Raw genomic sequence first — 24,892 nt, forward strand, 5'->3', positions numbered from 1 at the left:
AGGAAAGGACATAACAACAACAACAACAAAGAAAACTACAGGCCAATATTCCTTCTATGCCCAAAATCAGCATAGAAGGGACATGCCTTAAGGTAACAAAAGCCATCTATGATAAACCAGAGCCAACATTATAGTGAATGGGGAAAAATTGGAAGCATTCCCCTTGAGAACTGGAACAAGACAAGGATGCCCACTCTTACCACTTCTATTCAACAGAGTACTGTCTTAGCCAGAGCAGTCAGACAAGAGAAAGAAAGAGCATCCAAATCTGTAAAGAGGAAGTCAAAGTGTTGCTGTTTGCTGATGACACGATTGTATACCTAGATGCACATGAATGCAAAAATCCTGAACACAGTACTAGCTAACTGAATTCAATGGTGTATCAGAAAGATAATCCACCATGATCAAGTGGGTTTCATACCATGGATGCAGGAATGGTTTAACATACACAAGTCAATAAATGTGATATACCACATAAACAGAATTTAAAACCAAATGATCATCTCAATAGACACAGAAAAAGCGTTTGACAAAATTGAGCATCCCTTCGATTAAAACCCTGAGCAAAATCGGCATAGAAGGGACGTACCTTAAGGTAATAAAAGCCATCTATGATAAATCCAGAGCCAACATTGTACTGAATGGGAAAAAGTTGAAAGCATTCCCCCTGAGAACTAGAACAAGACAAGGATGCCCACTGTCACCACTTTTATTCCATGCAGTACTGGAAGTCCTGGCCAGAGCAGTCAGACAAGAGAAAGAAAGAAAGGGCATCCAAATCAGTAAAGAGGAAGTCAAACCATCGCAGTTTGCTGATGGGATTATCATATACCTAAAGACTCATCCAAAAACCTCCTAGAACTGGTAAATGAATTCAGCAAAGTTTCGGGATACAAAATTAATGTACACAAATCAATAGCTCTGCTATACACCAACAGTGACCAAGCTGAGAATCAAATCAAGAACTCAACCCCCTTTAGCTGCAAAAAAAATAAATAAATAAATAAAATACTTAGGAATATACCTAACCAAGGAGGTGGAAGACCTCTACAAGGAAAACTACAAAACACTGCTGAAAGAAATCACAGATGAAACAAATGGAAGCACATCCCATGCTGATGGATGGGTAGAATCAATAGTGTGAAAATGCAATACTGCCAAAAGCAATCTATAAATTCAATGCAATTCCCATCAAAATACCACCGTCATTCTTCACAGAACTAGAAAAAACAATCCTAAAATTCATGTGGAACCAAAAAAGAGCCCTCATAGCCAAAGCATGACTAAGCAAAAAGAACAAATCTGGAGGCATCACAGTACCCGACTTCAAACTGTACTGTAAGGCCATAGTCACCAAAACAGCATGATACTGGTATAAAAATAGGCATATAGACCAATGGAAAAGAATAGAGAACCCAGAAATAAAGCCAAATCCTTACAACCAACCGATCTTTGACAAAGCAAACAAAAACAAAGTGGGGAAAGGACACCTTATTCAACGAATGGTGCTGGGATAATTGGCAAGCCACATGTAGAAGAGTGAAACTGGATCCTCCTTTCTCACCTTATACAAAAATCAACTCAAAATGGATCAAAGACTTAAATCTAAGACTTGAAACCCTACAAATTCTAGAAGATAACACTGGAAAAACCCTTCTAGACATTGGCTTAGGCAAAGACTTCATGACCAAGGAACCCAAAGCAAATGCAACAAAAGCAAAGATAAATAGATGGGACTTAATTAAACTAAAAAGCTGCACAGCAAAAGAAATAACCAGCAGGGTAAGCAGACAACCCACAGAGTGGGAGAAAATCTTCACAATCTGTACTTCTGACAAAAGACGAATATCCAGAATCTACAAAGGAACTCAAATCAGCAAGAAAAAAAACAATCCCATCAAAAATTGGGCTAGGGAAATGAATAGACAATTCTCGAAATAAACAAATGGCCAACAAACATATTAAAAAATACTTAACATCATTATGATCAGGGAAATGCAAATCAAAACCACCTTACTCCTGCAAGAATGTCCATAATCAAAAAAATAGATGTTGGCGTGGATGTGGCAAAAAGGGAACCCTTTTACACTGTTGGTGGGAATCTAAACTAGTCCATCCACTGTGAAAAACAGTGTGGAGATTCCCCAAAGATATAAGAGTAGATCTACTGTTTGATCCAGTAGTCTCACTGCTGTGTATCCACCCAGAGGAGAAGTAATTATACAAAAAAGACACTTGCACACATATTTGTAGCAGCCCAGTTCACAATTGCAAAAATATGGAACCAGCCCAAATGCCCATCAATGAGTGGATAAAGAAAATGTGGTGTGTGTGTGTGTATGTATGTGCATATATACACACACACACGCACACCATGGAATACTACTCAGCCATAAAAAGGTAGGAAATAATGGTATTTGCAGCAACCTGGATGGAATTGGAGACAATTATTCTAAGTGAAGTAACTCAGGAATGGAAAACCAAACATTGTATGTTCTCGTAAGTGGGAACTAAGCTATAAGGACACAAAGGCATAAGAATGATACAGTGGACTTCTGGGACTTGGGGGAAAGGATGGGGGCGGTGAAGGATAAAAGACTATACATGAAGTACAGTGTACACTGCTCAGGTGGTGGGTGCACCAAAATCTCAGAAATCATCATTAAAGAACTTACTCATGTACAAAAAAATTTTTTTTAAATAAGAGTTCTAAGAGTAGCAAGAGGGCTCACTAATATGTGATCACTTTGTCAGTCTCTGCTTGCATCACATTTGTGCTTTTATTGGCCAACACAAGTCACACAAGGCTAAGCTCCAAGTCGTTCACACCTCCTTGTTTCTACCAAAAGCCATGGAAACAAGGAGGTGCGAAAAAACAGGGACCAATCCTACGATAACATATGAATCTAAGTCTAAAAATTTTTAATAAAATAGCACACCGAATCCAGCCTAATATACTATGAACAAGTAGGTTCATTCTAGGTTGCACAGGTGACTCAGCATTAAGAAATCTGCACTGTGCTATGTCAGAATGGGGGCTTCAAAGGGCCTTGTCTTTCTGTGATCAGTTGTGCTGATGTAACATGGAGACCCAGAGAGGTGAAGCATGTTGGCCAAGGCCACACAGTGAGTTGCTGAGGAACTGGGATATGGCCTGGTCTCCGCAATTTCTCTGCAGTGCTCCCAGAATGGGGCCAGTGGCTGGCTGACTCAGTTTCTGACCCCACCCCCCTCATCCATTCATGATCCTTGAATCCATGCCTTCCCACCCCAGGACCCTGCACCACATCTCTTCAGCAACTTTCTCCCCAGTGTTGCTCATGTGTTGACTCTTCCAGGCCTATAAGAGGAAGACAGAAGCAGCCAAGAAGGAATATCTGAAGGCTCTGGCAGCCTACCGGGCTAGCCTCGTCTCCAAGGTAACACCTGGAATCTCCAGGCACAGCCCTGATCAGAGTGGGGCCACTTGAGGAATGGAGCAAGAACCGGGGCCCGTGGGAAGGCCAGCACCCCAGGTCTTAGAAAGGATGGGTCAGAACTACATGGTCATGTCTGCAGGGCACCTACAGCGTGCCAGGCTCATTCTGGGCACTTTACATACATTTCTTTCCACTGGGTTCTTCCAACGAGAACCCAACACCCAGAGGGGTTGAGCAACTTGCCTGAAAAGATCCAGTTTGTTGAAGTGGCTGCACTAGGATTCAAACCCAGTTTTGCCAGTTTTATGTGGCCTTTACTTCTGACCGCTGATGGGGCTTGGGATATGCTACCCCAAAATATGGCACCTCGTCACCACACCCCCGGCCGCCTCTGTCAACACCAGCAATGTAGGAAGCTAGGTGTGGCCGTGGATGCGTGGCCCAAGTGGAGGTGGGTGTTGTTCCTGCTACGGAGGAGATGGCACACAAATTGGTCCATAAAAGGCCAAGTAAAAGGCAGTTCAAAGTCAAGGGAACAACATCTGCAAAGGCACAGAGGCTGGAAGGAGCATGATGAGAGCTGGCTCAGTGGGATGGTGCTTGTCCCACTGGCCAGGCTGAGGAGCATGGATTTCCCCATGGGGAGGGGGCCCCCCAGAGATAAAAGCAGTGGGTGGCTGGATGGTCAGAGCCAAGGGGACTGAGGCCCCTGTGCTAGCTCTGGCTAGTCCAAGCTCTCTCCCAAGAGAGCCAGCCAGGGGCCATGTCAGTGGGTTGCAGAGCCTCCTGGCCTCACAGCCCAAGTTCTGGCTCGTCCCTCTTCTGTTCTCCAGTGACTGATACCTGTCTCCTTCCAGAGCTCCCCGGATCAAGGTGAGACCAAGAGCACTCAGGCAAACCCACCAGCCAAAATGCTCCCACCCAAGCAGCCCATGTATGCCATGCCAGGCCTGGCCTCCTTCCTGACGCCGTCGGACCTGCAGGCCTTCCGCAGCGGGGCCTCCCCGGCCAGCCTCGCCCGGACGCTGGGCTCCAAGTCTCTGCTGCCAGGCCTCAGTGCGTCCCCGCCGCCGCCACCCTCCTTCCCGCTCAGCCCCACACTGCACCAGCAGCTGTCACTGCCCCCTCACGCCCAGGGCGCCCTCCTCAGTCCACCTGTTAGCATGTCCCCAGCCTCCCAGCCCCCTGTCCTGCCTGCCCCCATGGCACTCCAGGTGCAGCTGGCGATGAGCCCCTCACCTCCAGGGCCACAGGTAAGCAGAGAAGAGCAGGAACAGCCCTCTGTGACTGTGTGGGGAGGGGAAGCGGCTTTGCCCTTTAAACCCCAGCCCTGCCACTGACCGGTGATATAACCTCAGCCTTGGCACCTGACCTCTCTGAGCCTCAGTTACCACATCTAGGAAGGGGGTCTCGCGCACCTTATCTGAGATGCGCTGGCTGCAATGAACAGTTCACAAGTTGCCAGACTGACTCAGGACATTCCAGTCCCCGCTTCCTGCATCCTCAGCCCTAACCCTGGCCTTTCCCAAAGCCTTCAAGACCTTACCCCTGCTAATTGTTCCACAGAGATTGCTACAAGGTTCACATGGCCCTTAGAGGTCATTGGGCTTAGTAATTCCATTTTACAGATTGGGAAACTGAGGCCCACAAAGGGAAAGGCCCTGAAAGCAAAGTCCTTCAGCCCCTGATTCAGCCAAGACAAGGGTTGAATATTTCTCAGGGTGCTCTACTGGGAGCAAGGCAGCAGCCCTGGAGGCAGAGAGGCAATTCTGGGTGACATGAGGCAGTGTCTCTTCTGTGTGGACACCCTTGGACACAGGGGCTCCCACCCCGGGTAGGCCTGGGACAGTCTGCCCCCTTATCTCTCCTTGGCTTATGGCCTCCTTCCCCATCTGTAGGACTTCTCACACATCTCTGAGTTCCCCAGCAGCTCGGGATCCTGCTCACCTGGCCCGTCCAACCCCACCAGCAGCGGGGACTGGGACAGCAGCTACCCCAGTGGGGAGTGTGGCATCAGCACCTGCAGGTTAGTCCTCGCCTGTCCCTGCCTTTGTCCTGCCAGCCAGGGAGACTGGGAATAGGATGGCCAGGGATGGGAGAATGGCCACGGGCAATGTGGACAGGGGAGGACCCTGCAGTCACTGTCAGCCCTGCCGAGGGGATCGAGACCTCAGATGACACCGCAGAGCCAGGCCCCGGAAGGACTCTGCTGGCCTGATGCTGAGGCCTGCTTGGGAAACTGACGAGTCTTCAGTCTTGCTGCTCCTTCCTTGCTCCTGTTTTTTTTCACAAATGCTTCCACGTGACATTCACAGATGAGTCCTGCATCTTAGGCCGGTTCCCTAGAAGCAGAGCCTGAGGCAGCAGGGATTGGGTGTCCTTGGGGATGTGTTGGGGAAAGCCTGCAGGCGAAGGGGGTGAGGGAGGCAGGATGGGGTGGGGGAAGGAGCCGAGAGGGGAGGTGGCCTCAGCTGAAGACTCGCTTCCGCCTCATCCCATGAGAGCCCTGGAGCATGAACTGTGCCAGAGTGGCTCCCACCTGGAGGTCAGGGAACTGGCTTTTTTAACCCCTTCATCAGTCAGCCCTCAGCTGTGGGCTGCCCCGGTGGGGAGTGGAGCCCACTGGGCAGGGCAGCTCCCAAGACTAGAACAGCTGAGAATGCAGGATAGGGGACCTGGGTGAGACACGGTGGGAAAACGGACCCACTGTCTATCCCAAGGAATTAGACACCTTAGAGACCCCTTTCCCCTGCACCCCAGCGTCCTCCCTAGTCCTCCTGTGGGCCTCCATTCCCATCCTGCACTCCACCTTTCAAACCCATGCTAACGCCTCCCTCTAGAAGTCTTCCTGGATCCACGCCACCCCAGCTCCGGGGAAGAGGGGCCTTTCACTCCAGCCAGCAGGAGAGGGAGGATGCAGTGAGGAGGGACACTTGCTCCTTAACCTGCCAGCCGGGTTCCCATTCCCTTGGCAAGAACGAGCCCTACAGCCACACCTGGGGGATGTAATGCCAAGCAGCTGTTCCAGGGATAGGGCCACACCCTGGAAGGCACAGCGCACTTGTTGGGTGGCCACCTTGCTGCTGAGAACCCCTGCCCCCAGCCCTAGCCTCGGCCTCCCAACACAGGGCTGATTCCTCTGCTGACCCCGCCAGCGCCCTTAGGCACTGAACAAGTGGCCACCGTGCATGCCCCGTTTCTGACATGCCTGGGGTGAGATTCTACGTGGGTGGGCGGACTCGGCTCAGCAAGAATCCCTTCCCTGACCCCAAGCAGGTGCAGACCCTCCTACCCCAGTCCTTTCCCGCCAACTTTCCTTCTCAAAAGTCAGAATACTTAGGGCATGTAGGGGAGTGTCACGCAACGTCCAAGCCTCCTGAGGCTGGCCCATCACATCCAGTATGGAGGTCGGACTGCAACAGGGCCCTATTTTAAAAACATAAAAGGCACCTGTCCCTCCCTTAATTCAGTTTGAGATTTACAAATTCCTGTGATTAAAAACAGATATGAGCAATGGTGACATCAGCGTGCGCCTCGGTGAAGGACAGACACACTACTGCCCTTTCTCCCAGGGCTGAGGACCAGGTGGTCCCCTGCTGGGATTCCAGGACGGGCTTGGTGCAGAGTGGGGTGGGGGTGGGGGAGCAGCTGCAAGTCCCTCATTGTGCTGCAGGGGGCAGCTGAATCCGGTGGGGGTGGGGGGTGTAGAGTGCAGGGGTCCTGGTGCTCCCCTGGCCTGGGGAGGTACCCAACAGCTTTGACAGCCCCTCCTCTCTCTCACAGCCTGCTCCCTAGGGACAAATCGCTCTACCTCACCTAATCCCGCCTCCCCACCATCCCTGAGGCTCGCTGGAAGGCACTGCTCAGAGCCTGAAGGGCTGACAGCAGAAAAGAGGCCCTGGCCAGAGGCAGGGTGGCCCATCCGAGGGAGCAGTGACACACCCATTGCCGGGGGCTGAGTCTCTTCCTCGACCTCCCACCAGACTCTGCAGAGGCAGCCCACTGCCCGCCGCCAGCCCAAAGAACCTGCAGGAACCTTCTGCCCGCTGACCTGCTTGCTCCAGGGTAACTGTGGACCCTGTCTTCGCCCTGCGCACGGTACCCTATGTCTGGATGCCTGGCCCCGGCCCCGGCCCCGGCCCCAGCTCACGTGGGCTGCCCCTGGCAGGGTCGCTTACCAACGGACACCCACCCCAGATGCATGGGCCAGGGGGCCGGCCCCCGTCATAGACGTGCACATCGGTTTTCCAGTGTGAACAAAAGATTACGAAACCTAGAAACTGTTGGTTCCGTGTAAGTAGTTGACTACGTGTTTTAGAACTGTGCTGAAGACATCTGTAAGATTATTTTGTGGGGAAAAAAAGTAGTTTCCTTTAAGGTAAAAATCATTTTATATGATCCTTAGCACATTTTTAAGTTTTATCTTAAGGGAGACGTGCACAAAAGCGGCTGCCAAACCGTTTCGTCATCCTCACAGCAAAGACCGGACGATTGCTAGCCACCCTGGAGCACCGCTCTCCTTTTAACCATGTGTTCATCTATTTTACATTGCCAGCGACGACTTTTGTCTATTTATGGAGAAACCTTGAGAACAAAGTTGCAGCTTATCCTACCGTGTGCGTGGTTTTGGGGTTTGGTTTGGGTTTGGGTTCTTGACGTCGTTTGCAGCTGTTTCCTGGCCCTGGCGAGTGTCTGTCTTGGTGCCCAGTGCTTCTCTCAAATCTCTTTATAATAAAACTTCTGAAAAGCTGAAAACAAGTCTGTGTCTCCTTGTCCTTGGTGAGTCAGGGTTGAACCCCCTAAAGTGGCATAGAGCCCCTCGGGCCAGATGGACTCAGGTCAAAGTCTTGCCTGACCTTTACCAGCCCGTGTGGGTTTGTGTGGGTGATGGGAGCACCCTGACCTCAGTCTTGCCCTCTAAGGGGGTCACGGTGGTACAGACCCGTAGGGCTCTTGTGATGATGAAAAGGGGTGTGGGCAAGAGTGCCGCCACACAGGAACTTGCATCGGCTGGTGACAGTGGCGAGCCCTTCCTCGGGAGGATGGGGCCTCCCAGGCTTGTGGAAGTGAGCGGTGGGAACCCAGGGAGGAGGCCAAGGGGTTCTTCAAACCGGAGTGTAGGAAGCGTCCTAGACGGGATTCTTTAAACCAGGTTTCCCAGCAGATATTAGATGGTGATACTAACAACAACAATAAAAGGCAAATAATACCTGACTGCTTTAACTACATCTGGAAAAATACCAATTGCCTGGTGGAAAGCTGCAACGCTTGCACCCTGCATTGCAGCCATTTTGAGGTGGGGGCAGGTGCCGCTGCTCCCAGCCAGGCTCGGGACTCAGAGAGAGCAGGCTACACCCTCAGGACAGCTCTCCCAGCCTCTCACTCTCCAATCACGGTAAACCCCTCCTTCCAGATGACAGCCCAGGAGTGGGATGCAGTTTCCCCACTGGAGGGCATTTTGTAATCCACTTTGGAAAAATAAAAAAGAAAACCCCAAACAAACCAGCCACCTGCCATCCCGTCAGCAGCAGCACCGCAACATGCGGCATAAATATTTCATGTGGTTACAATTTCCTTTTCTGTGTGGAGCTTGTCAGTAACATGACGGCTTAGACAGTTTAATATTCAACTCTTGCTTCCACGTTTGCGAAAACAGCATCACTGGGATCCACGCAGACAGCCCACAATGACAAGAGTACAAGGCCCCCCTTGTAAAGTGGTGCTGAGGCAGAGGCCTGCTGCCATCCCTCACAGCTGCACCAGGAGCTCAGGAGTCTTCTCCAAGCATCCACACGCCAAGGCCAGCCTCTGGGCTGCACAGGACACACAGAGGCCTCGAGCAGAACCTAAGCACCCTGCCTGCAGATACCAGGGACTGTCACACGGGTGCGTTCTGGGGCCCCAGAGAGTGGAAAAAGAGCCTAAAGGCTGATTTCAGGGCCACAGGGTGGACAGCAACTGTCTTAGTCCATCCCAGCTGCCATAACAGAGCGCCATGGGCCAGGTGGCTCACAGCAACACAAACTTACTGCTCACATTTGCGGAGGCTGGGAGGTCTAAGATCAAGGCCCTGGCAGCTTCAGCGTCGGGTGAGGGTTCACTTGCTGGTGCGTAAACATCCATCCTCTCTCTGTGTCCGGCAGGGCGGGAGGGGAGGGCATTCTCCAGAATTTAACAACACTCACCCGAATCCCGAAGGCTCCACTCAGTCACCTTCCAAAGGCCCCGCCCCCAAATGCTGGCCCATTGAGGGTTAGGATTCCAACAATCAAATTCTGGGAGGACACAATCCTTCAGTCTGTAGCGCCGACTACAGTGGTTGGCACTGGTGTCCCCCTCTCCCCGGGCTCTTCTGTTGCCAGAGCCCATTCCCAGGTCCTGAGTGCCATCCCAGTCATTACCCCCTCGAGCTGCCACAGCTAATGACCAAATAATGGAGACGCCAACTCTGTGGTCCCATTCACAACCCGAGTCCCTGGGAGCAGCCTGAAGCCGCCTCCAGCAGCAACACCATCCTTGCTAAGCTGCTTCCTCCCACCCCGCCCTGCTGAGGATGTAAGTCCCTTCTGAGAGCACCCACTCAGGAAATTGCTTGAACCAGAATCCCCACCCAGGCCTGTATGTTTCTAAGGCAGCAGCCTACCATACTGGCTATGCCCATGGTCCAAGTGGGGCCACATCAGTATTGCTCCAAATGTCTCTGGCTCTGGCCTCACCTGCGACTACAAGACTTTCAGCCCTGGAACAACCACCCACTCCTGGGGCTTCTCTCCTTCCTAGGAGGCAGCGTCTGCTGCATGTTTTACGACTCCATCCTGCAGTGACGGTGGCCAGGACCCACAGAGCCTCCAAGAGCCCAGGGTCACACCTGCTGTGAAAGCACTGGGGTCTCTGCCATGGGCTCTCCCACTCCCCATCCCTGTGCTCCCAAAGCTGCCAGCCCTGGGTCCCCCAGCCTCGTCGTGGGCCAGGTTCTCCCTGCAGCATCCTCCACCTGCCAGGGCCAGTCTGCGGTCAGGGTCCGTCTGTGGTCGGGGTCCCTCACACCTTGAGGCTTCAAGTTATTGCCGTACCCTAGAGCCGTGGCCCCAACATTGTGAACACCTTTACCTCCTGCCTGCAGCCTGCCCCCACTGCCCACAGAGCTGGCCCAGGGACCAACCCCACTTGCCCTTCCCAGAGCCAAGCGCCTTCCTCAGGTTTCTCCATCTCACACCTCCCTCTACAAACGCATCTCGGTCCAAGCAGGAGGCACAACCTGGGCTGAGGCTGAGATTGTCCCCTGACCACCCCGGAAGGAAGGCATGGCTAGTCCCAAAATTGCCCACTAGTACTTCCTCCCTGGAGGGATACACATACATTTTTACACTGGATTGGAATGTGGGCAACAGATTAATTTTCAGAGCCCGCGATGCTAAAATTCGATGCGTTCATTCAGCAAGAATACAAACAGAGCAGCTCCTCTCCGCCAGGCCCTCGGCTGAGCACCGGGGATGCCAGCAGGATGGGGCACAGTCTGCCTTCCTGGAGTTAAGGTCCATTTGGGGAGACAGAGATGGAACACATAATATTATAATATTAGCAGCTTCATATTATAAACCACAAAAGTATAAATTTATGAATACCGTGTGACCAGTGGAAAAAGGGGAACCAGGGGAATGCAGAACAGGGGTGCCCCATCCTGCGAGGGTCAAAGGCTTCCTGGGTGAGGTGACATCTGGGCTGTGCCCCGACAAATGACTAGGGCTGGAGTTAGGACTGGCACGTGCTCCCGTGTGCCACGCTTTCCTGAGCACACAGCCCCAGAGGCTGTGACTCTGCAACTGTGAACCTCATCAAGAATTTGAGAGAATTCTCTCTGGAGGAAATTGAGGCAGAATCCACATAGCTGCATGGGGATCTTTTTGAATTGGAAACAGGGTGGCTGTGCTCAGATTGAAGGTGAACCTCACGAATGGCGCTTATTCCCAAACATTCGCCCTCTGCAGCCATCTCCTGGGGTCCAGGCCAGCTCTGACTCCCAGCGTGGTGGTGTAGGGTGATGCATGTGTGGATGGTGAGTGTGGAGGTGCTATGAGAGTGTGCAGTGTGGTCTTGTGTGTTTCATATGTGTGTAAGGGTGAGTTGTGTCCATGTGATGTGTGTAGCATGTATGGATGCATAAGTGTGCTGTGCATGTGGTGGTATGCATCTGTGTACATCATATGCATGCCTGTGCATGGTGTGCTTGGCGAGGGCAAGCTCTATGTGTATAGGTATGTTATGTGGTAGGCATATGTGTAGCTAGTATGCATGTGTGGGTGGGACACACATATACACAGCACCCAAAACACATACAGATGCATGCACACGCATAACACATACACTCACACATCAAACTTGGCACATTACAGACCCACATCACACACACACACATGCATATGGACGCACACCACATACCACACGTACACCATGCCCATGCACACGTGCATGCCGCATGTACACACATATGCAATAACACAAACATGTATATACACACATCACATACATACCACATATAAGCCCACCACACACATATACACACATACTAAATGCATACAAATGTCCTTCATACCCTCCACCCACTACTCAAGTGCATCTTACACATACATGCCCATCTCAGGCAAACATACATGCATGGACACAAACCACATGACCGTTCATACTGCTGCACAGCACACGCATATACATACATCAGTTAGCATGGAATTATCTGTTCTTGAAGGTTTGAAGTAACTCCCATGCATAAAAGATCTGACGTGCTGTTACAGATTCAGGAGTTTAAAAAAAATGTTCAACCCATCAGTAATTAACCAGCTCTGCTTCCCAAATTACCCAAAACGAATAACCTCAAGCCCACGAAACTCTGAAGCGTCGTCAGAGTGAGAGGCAGTGTGGGGGCAGTGGCTAGGAGGGAGGGCTGCTTCACAGCCTGCCTGGGAGAAGATTCACTTGGCTGCCTACAAGTTGTATGAGCTCAGGCAAGTTGCTTAACTTGTGTTTCCTCATGCCTAACTTGGAGATAATAGTCTCCTCTTCAAAGGGCTGTTTGTAACAATGAATTAACATAGGTAAAGTCCTTAAAATAGTATTATCATTATTATATAATAATATTTAATCTCTGCACTGGAAGGTCAAGTTTCTTGCATTGTGTACTATTCAGGATGTGCTAGGCTACGCTGCAGGAACAGCTCCCATCTCAGCAGCTAAACCCAACAGAGTTGATTCCTCCAAGCCTCCTCCAAGTCATCAAGACTATCTCAGCAGCTAAACCCAATGGAGTTGATTCCTCCAAGCCTCCTCCAAGTCATCAAGACTATCTGGGAATCCAAGATTCTTCTGTCCATTGGCTCTGCCACCCCCTTCGCCCTTGGAGCCCTCCCCTGGGTCCTCTATAGCCAGCCAGAGGTGAGTGAGCTGGGGATCCTGAAGAAGCAGGAAACGAAGTGACGCCTGTCACTGTTTCCCATTCCCTGATGGCCACAACTAGTCAGCAGGGATGGGAAATGGAATCTTACCAGAGAAGGAGTCCCCAACCCCTGTGCCCGTCTGTGGCCTGTTAGGAACCGGGCCACACAGCAGGAGGTGAGTGGTGGGTGAGCGAGCATTACCGCCTGAGCCCCACCTCCTGTCAGATCTACAGCAGCATTCGATTCTCATAGGAGCGTGAACCCTATTGTGAACTGCGCATGTGAGGGATGTAGATTGCACGCTCCTCATAAGAATCTAACTAATGCCTGATGACCTGAGGTGCAACAGTTTCATCCCAAAACCATCTCCCCGCTACCTGCCAGCCGTGGGACAGTTGTCTTCCACGAACCTGGTCGCTGGTGCCAAAAAGGTTGGGGACCGCTGTCCTAGAGGAAACGTGCCCTGGAGGAAAAATGCAAGTTTGTGGAACTCACAGCGATGCTTTTGCCAAATATCACAACACATTTTCAGGGGACAAACATGTTGCCCGGAGAGGCCAAGGTACATGCTGGAGGTCACATAATTTGCATGAAGCCGAGAATTAAAATGACATCAGACGCCACATATCTCCTTTTCCAAATTTCCTCCACTTGCACGTAGGAAGCAAAACTCCAGGAGGGAAGAGAGCTCAGGCACTAAAGCCCTGGGGGCTTGACTTGCAAAAAGCACCCAGATCATCACTTTACACACAACCCCAGCAACTTTATCTTCCAGCCTCTAGCATATAAGGGAAGTCAGCAAAAAACTGTCTGCTAGAGGCGGGCACACGAAAACCACGAGAAGCAACGCTGGGCAAGGGAAGGAGATATAAGAACTCAAACTTAGCGGTCTGGGGACATTTGGTGCAGGATCAAACAGTCCTATGCACACCGGCTGCCGCTGCAGGCATCATCTAACATGCTTCTAATTTTGTCTTAGGTTTCAACATGTGTAGGGAGACATGCATGAGTTACTAGACACATTTATTTCTGCAAAATGGCCTTATCCTGGCAAAGTGGACCAGATGACCTGTCATTGTCCTTCGAATGAAGGAAAAAGATGACGACATTGGGGAGTGGATATAGTCTGGAGAGAGAGGGCTTGGCTGAGGACCAGAGAGACCAGAGAGGACTTCAGGCACAACAGAGGTTGCACAGCATCCGGCAAAAATCAGAGACTGAGGATGGCAGCAGCTTTGGGGTTCTAGGACCAACCCTACCCTTTCTGGCTGTGACACCTGGAAGACTTTCCACTTGGAGATCTGGTTTCCTCATATGCAAAACCGTAATGGTAATGGGTATGGCTCAGCCTACTGAGTAGAGACAGTATGTGTGAATTGCCTGGACAATTTAATATAATAAACGTTGTTTGCTTATCTTTCTCTAAGTCTTGCTTTCCTTGTCTGAAAAATGGGAATACTATTACCATTCCCAGAGGACACTTTTTGGGATTGCAAATCATGGTGTATTTGTAGGGGTCTGGCCCATAACGACTCACATTCTCATGTTTTATTATGTGTGTGTTTTTTTTTAAGAACCTGGCCCTGAGAATGAAGAGACCAGTGTCACCCTTAATCTCTCTGGTCCCCGTTTCACTCGGCCTGCAGGGTACAAGCTTTGCTTCTCTCCTCCCCAATCTTGCTCCTGCTACCAGAAGGTGCGACCACCCACCACCCACCTGCCCATCTCTCTGCCAGCCTGGCCTTGCCTGTGTTTGACCTTCTGCCTTAGAGCTCTGCTTCCAAGTGGAGGAAGGCTGCCTTCCAGAGGTTTCTATTAAATACAAAAACAGGTCAATTGACATTCATTCAGCAAGCATTTAATGAACTATTAAGTGTCAGCTGCTGTGGCAAAGTGACAAGTGACACAGACCAGGCAGGTCTCCAGCCTTCTGGACGTCAGGATAGCAGGAGAAATAAGCCCTAAACAAGGACACGCGCAGACGCAGAGAAGACTGCGTCTGCGTCTGGGAGGCTGCTGAGAAGGGCCGAAAATCGCTGCTATGAGCAAGAATAAAAAGAGGCCTGTTTTAGATGGGGAGAAGGTGGGGAAGAAAGGCCTTTTGAGGAAGTACCCTGGAGGGTCTGCCCCAGCCTGCAGTCATTTTCCTGCAGGGGTCAGAAGTGTGGATGCATACGGGTGCTGACCAGGGAGGAGCCACTGTCTATCCTTCTCATGAGCTCCAGGGATGAGTGTGAGGGGCCGGGGGCAGGGAGGTGATGTGTGGCCCCACTGTGAATCAACTCCTGCCACGCTTACACCCTCTTTCTCCTCCGCGGGGATCCCTGGTCACCCTCCTGGGCAACAGGAAAGATTCCAATCAACATTTTCTTATAGGAATACACTAATGAATAAACAGGAAGTGTAAGGTGGTGACAAGATATGATACGGTGACAGGACAGGAGACAGGTAGCATGCGGCACCTCAAAGAGGGAATGGGGACAGGTAGCGTGTGGCACCTCAGAGAGGGAACAGAGCTGACTGTTGAGTGGAGACCCAAAGGAAGCAAAGAACTGGCAAGGACAGTACCAGAACAGAGTTCCTGGCAGAAGAACGGGCACACAGACGCCTGGGGTGGGAAGATGCTGGCTTGCTCTGAAATAACAAGGAAACCAGCATTGGCTGCAGAAATGGCCAAAGGGGAGCATGGCATGAGATGAGTTTGAGAAGCCAGCAGGGGCCTGACCAGGATGCAAGAGGAGTTTGGACTGTGTTGTAAGAACAATGGGAAGTCATCTAAGTTTAGGAGAGGCATGACCCAAATGGCAGTTTTACAGGATCCCTCTGGCAGTTGAGAGGGGAGGGGAGGGGATGGTGGGGGTGGAGGAGTGGGCTGCACAGTCATTCAGGGGAGAGGAGGTGGTGACCTTAGACAAGGGTGGTGACAGCGAAGGACAGGAATCCAAATTGCCACAACACAGAATGCCACTGGAAACTGGACATGTACTCGTGGGCGCCATAGGCAAGAGCACTGGACGAGGAGCCCACAGTCCTTGAGTCAGAACCTCGGCCCTGGGGCCTTCACCACTATGCATTCGCCACGTGACTGTTGTGCCCCCTGTACCCAATGCCAAGGCTGACTTTGAGGCACGGGAAGGGAATCAGAGGACAGAAACGAGCTTTCTGAAGTTCAAGTGCAAAGCAGTTAAAGAAACCACTTTGAAGAAGTTCCAATCAACAGAGGAGGGATGCAGGGGCCAGCTGTGATTTCACTGTTGCGTTCTGCTGTGGTCTGAATTGTGTCTCCCCAAAATTCATATGTTGAAGCTCTGACCTTCAAGGTGATGGTATCTGGAGATGGGGCCTTTGGTAGGTGACAGGTTGAGAAGAGGTCACAAGGGTAGAGTCCTCATGATGGGATCAGTATCCTAAGAGGAGACACCAGAACCCCCCTCCCGCCCACCGGGTGACAACACAGAGAGAAGGCAGCCGTCGCCAAGCCAGGAAGGGCCTTCACCAGAAACCAGCCACGCGGGCGCCTTGATCATGGACTTTCCAGCCTCCAGAACTGCGAGAAAACAAATTTCTGTTGCTTGAGCCGCCCAGTCTGTGATGTTTTGTTGTGGCAGCCTGAGCTAAGACACCCTCAGCATTAGAAAAGGCCCTAGGGTGAGAAGCAAAGGGGACTCAGACCTGGCAGTGTAAAAATCACGCTGGTGGTGCCCTGCACAGGCCTTTCACACAGTTTTAAAATGCAACATCTACATGGGTGTAATGGTGCTAATTTTCAAGGTCCTTGACTTCAACTTTAAAACTTTAGTAATATAACTGCGGCCGGGTGCAGTGGCTCATGCCTGTTATCCCAGCACTTTGGGAGGCCAAGGCAGGCCGATCACCTGAGGTCAGGAGTTCAAGATCAGCCTGACCAACATGGAGAAACCCTGTCTCTACTGAAAATACAAAATTAGCCAGGATGGTGGTGCCTGCCTGTAATTCTAGCTACTCAGAAGCTGAGGCAGGAGAATCACTTGAACGTGGGAGGCAGAGGTTGTGGTGAGCCGAGATCACACCATTGCACTCCAGCCTGGGCAACAAGAGTGTAACTCCATCTCAAAAAACAAACAAACAATAAAACACTTTAATAATATAATCAACCCTTGATATCTACAGGGGATTGGTTTGAGGACCTTCTACAGATACCAAAATCCACAGATGCTTAAGTCTCCTACTCAAAATGGCATAGAATTTGCAAATAACCTATGCATATCTTTCTGTGTACTTGAAATCATCTCTAGATTACTGATAACACCTAATCCAAAGTAACTGCTATATAAATAATTGTTACACTGTTTTGGTTTTATTTATATTAATTTTTACTGTTGTATTTTAAAAAAATATATGTTTGATCTGTGATTGGTTGAATCCATCATGCAGAACCCACGGATATGGAAGACTGACCACATATCCCTGCCTTAAAAAGTCAAATCAGGCTGGGTGCGGTGGCTCACGTCTGTAATCCCAGCACTTGGGAGGCTGAGGGCTGGATCATCAGGTAAGAAGATTTGAGAACATCTTGGCTAACACGGAAAACCCTCGGCTCTACTAAAAAAAAAAAAAATATATATATATATATATAAAATTAGCCAGGTGTGGTGGCGTGGCTTCTGTAGTACCAGTTACCGGGGAGGCTGAGGCAGGAGAATGGCATGAACCCAAGAGGCGGATGGTAAGCTGGAGATTGCACCACTGCACTCCAGCCTGGGGTGGCATAGATCAGACTCCATCTCAAAACAAAAACAAAAATAAAAAACAAAAAACAAAAGTCAAACCAGACCATGAAGCTTATAATGATGTCAGGGTGTCCTCTGCCCTTCCCTCCTTCACTCTGTGACTCTCACCACCTGGGGGTAAATACTCTCAACTCTTTTTAACAACTGAATATGCACACACTATTACTTGTTTTATAGATTTTTTTTTTCTTTTTTCTGAGACAGAGTCTTGCTCTGCCGCCCAGGCTGGAGTGCACTGGTGCAATCTCGGCTCACTGCAACCTCTGCCTCCTGGGTTCACGCCATTCTCCTGCCTCAGCCTCCCAAGTAGCTGGGACTACAGGCGCCTGCCACGACGGCTGGCTAACGTTTTGTATTTTTAGTAGAGACGGGCTTTCACCATGTTAGCCAGGTTGGTCTCGATCTCCTGACCTCATGATCCGCCCACCTCGGCCTCAAAAGTGCTGGGACTACAGGCATGAGCCTAGCCGATTTATAGATGTTTTAATGCCTTTTATTCACTTCTTTTCATGGAGAAAGAGGATTTAGTGCTCCTCCTCCATCTTGCTTCCCCCTCTGTGTCCTCCCAGTGAACTACACAATCACTGTGGTTAATCAATATTCCAGGCTTACACTATTCCTATTCTGTAACTGATGTTTGCTGATGGGTCAAAGCTACGTATTTTTTTCCTTGAATAATTTTTCATTTTTGTTTTTCGTGTGCTTCATTTTCCTCCCTGTCACTCATTTTCCCCCAAAGCTCAGAGCTATAAACCCCTTCTGATTATGACCAGACACTTTGTGCTCCAATCTGATCTCTTTCTCAGGCAGATTCCAGCCATCATCAGATGCTTCATTACTTAGCAAATCACCCTGCTTTTCTTGGGCCCTCTCTTTGCAGGATTCCATCCATTCCTCCTTCCTGTCTTGCTTCTTTGTTGTGGTGGAACGCATCTTCCAGACCCTTTCTAAGAAAGGATGGATGAGAAATAAAGGTGCAGTTCTACAGATGTTTTCATCTTACCCTCACACTTGATTGATGGTTTGACTGGGTGAAGACATCTAGGCTGAAAATAACTTTCTCTCTGAATTTTGAAGGCACGGCTTCATTGACTTCTCGTTTCCAGCCTTGCTGCTGTTGAGCGTAGAATATTATTCTGCCTCCCATTTCTTTGTATACTGCTTACTTTTTGCCCCCTTCTCTGGTAACTTTTAGACTTTCTCTTCATCCACCATGTCTTGAAACCTCACAGGGATTTAGGTGGGTCTTTCCTCACTTTGCGGGTGGTAGGTGGACCCTTCCAATCTGAAGAGAGCCAGACCGCATCTCCCCTTCCAGCTTCCTGTGTCTTACTCCTCGACCATCTTTTTGAACTTAGAAACCAAGAATTTGGCTTCTTTATGCACTCATCTATGAAGAAGTGGTTCTCATCACTAATAGTAAGAGCGTAACAAACAAAGCACATGCATTAATTCCTCCACGTGTCTTACACAGGGGAGTGGGGAGTAGGAGGGTGGTCTCCAAGCTCCTTCCTCTTCCCCTGTCAGGCTGTTTTTTTGTTTTTGTTTTTGTTTTTGAGACAGGGTCTTACTCTGTTGCCCAGGCTGGAGTGCAGTGGTGTGATCTTAGCTCACTGCAGCTGCAACCTCCTGGGCTCAAGTGATCCTCCCACCTCAGCCTCCCAAGTAGCTGAGACTATAGACCCGTGTCACCACACCTGGCTAATTTTTGTAGAGACAGGGTCTCATTACATTGGCCAGGTTGGTCTTGAACTCCTGAGCCCAAGCAATCCTCCTGCCTCAGCCTCCCAAAGTGCTGGGATCACAGGCTTGAGCCGCAGTGCCCTGCGAGGCTGGCTGTTGACCACAGACTTACATCCTCAGCTCAGCCCGCCCTGTCTCAGCCCCTGCCCAGTCCACCTTTGATGGACAGCATATTAATCAGCTTGGGCTGCCATAACAACAGAAATGGTTTAAACAACATAAATTAATTTTCTCACAGTTCTGGAGACTGGGAGGCCAAGGCCAAGGTGCTAGCAGGCTTTGTTTCTTCTGAGGCCTCTCTAGATGGCCACCTTCTCTCTGTGTCCTCACATGGCCATCCCTCTGTGCCTGTCCGCCTCTGGGGTCTCTCTGTGTGTCCAAGCCTCCTCTTCTTATAAGTACACCTGGTAGATTGAATTAGGGCCCACCCTAATGGCCTCATTTTTAACTTAATCACCTCTTTAAACACCCTGTCTCCAAATACAGTCATATTCTGAGGCACTGGGGCTTTGAACTTCAACTTGTGAGTTTGAGGGAGCAGAGTTCAGTTAGATGGGGTACTCAGTGATTAGAAACCCCACGGTGCTGGTTAAGTCCAATCACTGGTTCGCAGGCCAAGTGAAAGGAAACAGACGCAAATCAGGAAGGATTCTGTGGAGTACACAGTAACCAGGCCACTCTTCTGGGAGGGTAGTGCAAAGCCGAAATGCGGCATGCTCCACCTCCAGCTCACCACTGTCCAGCCCAGGAAATCCGCACATCTTTGCGGGTGCCATGCACGCTATGCTGACATAGCACAAGGGACATTTACTGATAGCTCCAGGGCAGACATTGAAGGACAGGGCTCCTTCACGTATCTCCACAATGACTCTCAGGCACACCATTTGTTCACTTCCCTGGGTGCCTTCCTAAACCTCCAAGCTTCCCTGGAATCCCTTGACTCCCGTCCAAAATATAGTATTAGTATAAAGGGAGTCGACAAACTCATGACCACAAGCTGCGAATTCCAGTGACGTCAGGGTCAGGCAGGTAACATAAGCAAAGGAAGGAGACAGGGGGACATATGAGAGGGAGTGGTGAGGACCGGGGCTGAGTAGAGAGGGGCTGCCCTGCCAAAAAGCATTTCAATTCAGTGTGTGTTGGAACACTGCCAGCCAAAAACAAAAAAACCACCAAACACAAACCAACCAACAAAACCAAGTTTGCTGACCAAATGCGGCCTCCAAGCATCTAGTTTGTGACCTTCACTGAGGATATGGTTAAAAGAGCAGGCTTTGAAGACACAGACCTGGTTTTGAATTTCACTGTTTCTGTGAAACGGTCTGGTCCAAATGTTAGAGATGTATGAGAAATATATGAAATAAAGCATGTAGTGCTGAGTGCAGGCCTAACACATAGCAAGTGCTAAATTAATAGTAGCTATTAATATTACTGTGGTAAATAAAAGTAGTGACGTGATTTTAAGCCTTCTCAGCAACAGTGCGGAGAGTACTCTCACGTGTGGAGTGGTGGTGCCTCCTGGTGGTCATAATTAGGAACTGCAGAGCAGTGTAGCAGGCCTAACAGAATGACTAGGAGCCAAGTGGGCTTTAGGGTCAGACAATGGGTTTGAATCCAGTTCTGCCATCTGTGAGTGGGTGACACAGGTCATTCACCTCCATGCTTAGCCTCCATATTCAACCGCCCTACACCTACAACCCCACGGAGTGGCTCTGACAACTTAACAAGACAACGTAATATCACTTCGTATGCAGTAAAGCCCTTAATAAGTGCTACGATCCTAGGATGATCCTAGCATGACGTCAGAACTCAGAACACCCCAGCACCACACTGTCAACATCCTTCTCCCTTGTGAGAAGGTGAAACAGGTGGGTACCCGGTTATGTTTTCTTTTATCGGGTGGCAATGGGAAGGGGTCACCCCAGACCAGAGCCCCTGACCAGAAAAACAGACCTGCTGTAGACCCCTGAAATTCATCGGAGCAAAGTATTCCTTTGAGCTACGCATTGCTCTATCCAGACTTCTCTTTTAAACCGGAAGTTCCCCTAGAAGGGTGACTGTATTAGCCCCAAATACCCACGTGAGGATGAGTTTATCAGCTGCTCCTCGCCTCGACAGGAGGGACCTGGGGGACACTTTGTGTTGTCATTATCTCCGTTTGGGCCCCCCACCCCAGTCACAGCCTTCTGCCCACTTGCCATTGCTGGCCTACAGAGCTGGCTTCCTGCCTATCCGGGATGGGAGACCCTGCCTTCAAGCTGGCTCAGTTGTCCCCAGAAGGTGGAGAACCAGAGGCCAGACCTGACCTGAGGCAGCAGGGTCCCCTCTCCCGCGGCCCTCTGGGGAAGCGCCCTGCACCCAGGCCTCCTCAGCCCTGCTCCTCCGCCCCAGGCCCTGAGCTCTTCTTCCAGCAAACAGCAGCGGCATCTGTCTGGAAACGCAGGAAGGGGGCCTCCACTTGTATCCTTTCCTGCCGCCAGATGGAGAAATAAAAACAAGAATAACAGATCATGCTGCCAGAGCATGTGTGCTGGGGCCCGTGCTGGGCACTGCAGACCCACTGGTTCATTTCATCATCTCGCCAACCCCATGTGATAGATACAATTGTACACATTTCACAGATGAGAAAACTGAGGCTCAGAAGGGTAAGTGACTTGTCCAAGGTCACAGAGCTAGACAGCAGGAGAGCCTGGGTGGGAACAAGGCAGACCACTGCCTGACCCTTCACCATGGTGCAATGTTTACCCGGTGATGAGCCACCCCTTCCACCTCCAAATCCAAGAGGCCTGCCGCTGACTGACCAAGATCCAGCCCATTACTCTACCATCAAATCGATCACACATGAGCACAAACTATCGAATTGACACTGACCCACCCTGACAAATGTCACTGGCCAAATGTGTAACTGGTCATAACTGACAGATGGACAGACATTTGGCTTGGGAAAGCTAGGGCCTGGCTAATCTTTGCTTTTAAAAGATCTTAATTTTTTTTTTTATTTTAAACTTAAAAATTGAGGTACAATTTACATCCTCTCAAATGTCCACATTTTAGGTGTACAGATTGATGCGGTTTGGTTTTGGTTTTGAGATGGAGTCTTGCGTCTTGCTCCGTTGCTCAGGCTGGAATATAGGGGCGTGATCTTGGCTCACTGCAACCTCCACCTCCTGGAGTCAAGGGATTCTCCTGCCTCGGCCTCCCGAGTAGCTGGGATCACAGGCGTGTGCCACCACACCTGGCTAATTTTTGTATTTTTAGTAGACATGGAGTTTCACCATGTTGGGCTAGTCTCAAACTCTTGACCTCAGGTGACTGGCCCACCTCAGCCTCCCAAAGTGCTGGGATTACAGGTGTGCGCCACCGCGCCTGGCCAGATTGATGAGTTTGACACACATGTATGTCCCAGTCAAGCTACCGGATATTCCTGTCACCTAGAAATCTCCCACACCCCTTTCCAGCCAACCCCTGCCCCTACTTCTCTAGGCAACCACCGCTCTGATTTCTATCACTACAGCTAGGTTTAGCCTTTTCTAGAATTTCATACACATGGAAGCACTGGGTATGCACATGTGTCTGCTTCTTTCACTTAATGGCTTTTAAATTCATCCATGTTGTTCCCTGCCTGTCTTTAATCTCTTCCTTTTTGTCCCTGAACAGGATTCCATTGTAAGCGATCAGGCACAGTCTGTTTTTCTGTTCTCCTGGTGACAGTCATGTGTGTGTTTCTAGGTTTTGGCAATTATGCCTAAAGCTGCTATCAACATTCTTGTACAAGTCTTTTTGGACATATGTTTTCATTTATTTTGGGTAAATACGTGGGAGTAGAAATGCTTGATCATAGGGTAGGTATGTTTAACTTCAAAATAAAACCTGCCAAACTGTTTCCCCAAGTGGGTGTATGATCTGGTCAATTAATTTTAACTATTCATCTGGTGAGCCAGAACTACCTACCAACTGACCTCCTTCCCAGACAAATACCATGTGACTCCTGAGCTGGGCTTCTGGGGACTAGAATTGTTCCCGGGGACAGGCTGGGTGTTGACCAGAAGCAAAGGATGGCATTTGGGAAGTTGTCTGGCTGGCTGCCCGCCTTCTGGGGCCTGTGCTGGGCACTGCAGACCCACCATCTCCTTTCTGCCCCAGCTCCTCTTACAGGCTTCTGAGGCCAAAGAACTTCTGCCGGGCCAGACATCCCAACTCCCTCTAAGGAGGCCCTCAGCAAGATGCTCATTCGGTCCCTTGCATCAGTGCCAGGTGGAGAGAATGTGACCGGGGCTATCCTGAGGCTGGGAGAGGGGGTAGGAAGGAAGGCAGGACCTGTCTAGACCAGACCAGAGTTCCATGCTCAGGTGTGAGGCTGCACAGCCCCATGGGACGCCTCAGATCTGGGAGAGGGAATTATCTCACCTGTGAGAGTGGGGACAATACCATCAACAGCTCAGCCCTGGCCTCGTGTCAGTTATCGATTGCTGCCTAATGAAGAATCCCCAAGCTTATGGGTTACAATGATTATTCATTCTATCTCACAAACCTGTGGGTTGACTAGATGGTTCTCCTCCATGTGGTTGGCGAGGGCAACAGGACACTGGAGTTGGAGCGAAAAAGACAGTTTCTCTCCAGATCCAGAGCTCAACTGAGATGACTGAAACACCTGGGGTGGACTGGACATCTCTCTTCTCTTTCTCCATCCGTGTGGCCTGTTCATGGAGCCAGCTTGGGCTCCCTCATCACATGGTGGTCTTGGGAGCACTGGGCTTTTTTTTTTTTTTTTTTTTTTTTTTGAGATAGGGTCTCACCCTGTCACCCAGGCTAACATGCAGTGGCATGATCACGGCTCACTGCAGCCTCGACCTCTCTGGGTTCAGGTGATCCTCCCACCTCAACCTCCTGAGTAACTGGGACTACAGGCGCATGCTGCCATGTCTGGCTAATTTTTTTTTTTTAGAGAATGGGTCTCACTATGTTGCCCAGGCTGGTCTTGAACTCCTGGGTTCAAGTGATTCACCCACCTCAGCCTCACAAAGTGCTGGGATTACAGACGTGAGCCACCATGACCAGCTGAATTGGATTTCTTACATGGTGTGGTAAGCTGAATAGTGTACCCCCAAAATTTATATCTGCCCAGAACCTCAAAATACAACCTGATATATGGTTGTATATGACCTCATCTTAACTAGTTATATCTGCAAAGATGAGAAAAGTCTTTGGAGATGTAACTAGTTAAGATGAGGTCATACTGGATTAGGTTAAGACCTAAATCCAACGTCAGATGTCCTTCTAAGGAGGTTAGAAGACAGATACACACATGGAAGAAGGCCATGCGAAGATAGAGGAGGAGACTAGAGTTATGCCAACACCAGCCATGAAATGCCAAGGACTACCAGGAGCCAAGAGACAGGCATGGAACAGATTCTCCCCCAGAGCCTCCAGAAGGACCCAGCCGTGCCAACACCTTGATTTTGGCCTTCTAGCCTCCAGAACTGAGAATACATTTCTGTTGCCCTAAGCTGCCCAGTTTGTGGTACCTTGTTAT

General features: G+C 50.0%; 1 protein-coding gene across 7 annotated transcripts in view; it reads left to right on the top strand.

Moving 5' to 3' along the window:
- TOX2 (TOX high mobility group box family member 2) overlaps window positions 1–8,174 on the top strand; it is a 157,246-nt gene extending 149,072 nt beyond the window's left edge. For 6 of the 7 annotated variants that reach the window (XM_021921034.2, XM_031656783.1, XM_003904719.5 and 3 more), the window contains 4 exons: window positions 3,339–3,419; window positions 4,277–4,672; window positions 5,318–5,445; window positions 7,203–8,174. In XM_021921034.2, coding sequence (XP_021776726.2) covers window positions 3,339–3,419; window positions 4,277–4,672; window positions 5,318–5,445; window positions 7,203–7,239 — 642 coding nt within the window. In that variant the 3' untranslated portion in view covers window positions 7,240–8,174. The remainder of the gene's footprint in view (window positions 1–3,338; window positions 3,420–4,276; window positions 4,673–5,317; window positions 5,446–7,202) is intronic. The other variant, XR_001891849.3, reaches the window with a different exon arrangement.
- The last annotated feature ends 16,718 nt before the right edge of the window (window positions 8,175–24,892 follow it).

Source organism: Papio anubis, chromosome 16 (assembly GCF_008728515.1).
Source record: "Papio anubis isolate 15944 chromosome 16, Panubis1.0, whole genome shotgun sequence".
In the NCBI taxonomy this organism is placed as follows: Eukaryota; Metazoa; Chordata; class Mammalia; order Primates; family Cercopithecidae; genus Papio; species Papio anubis.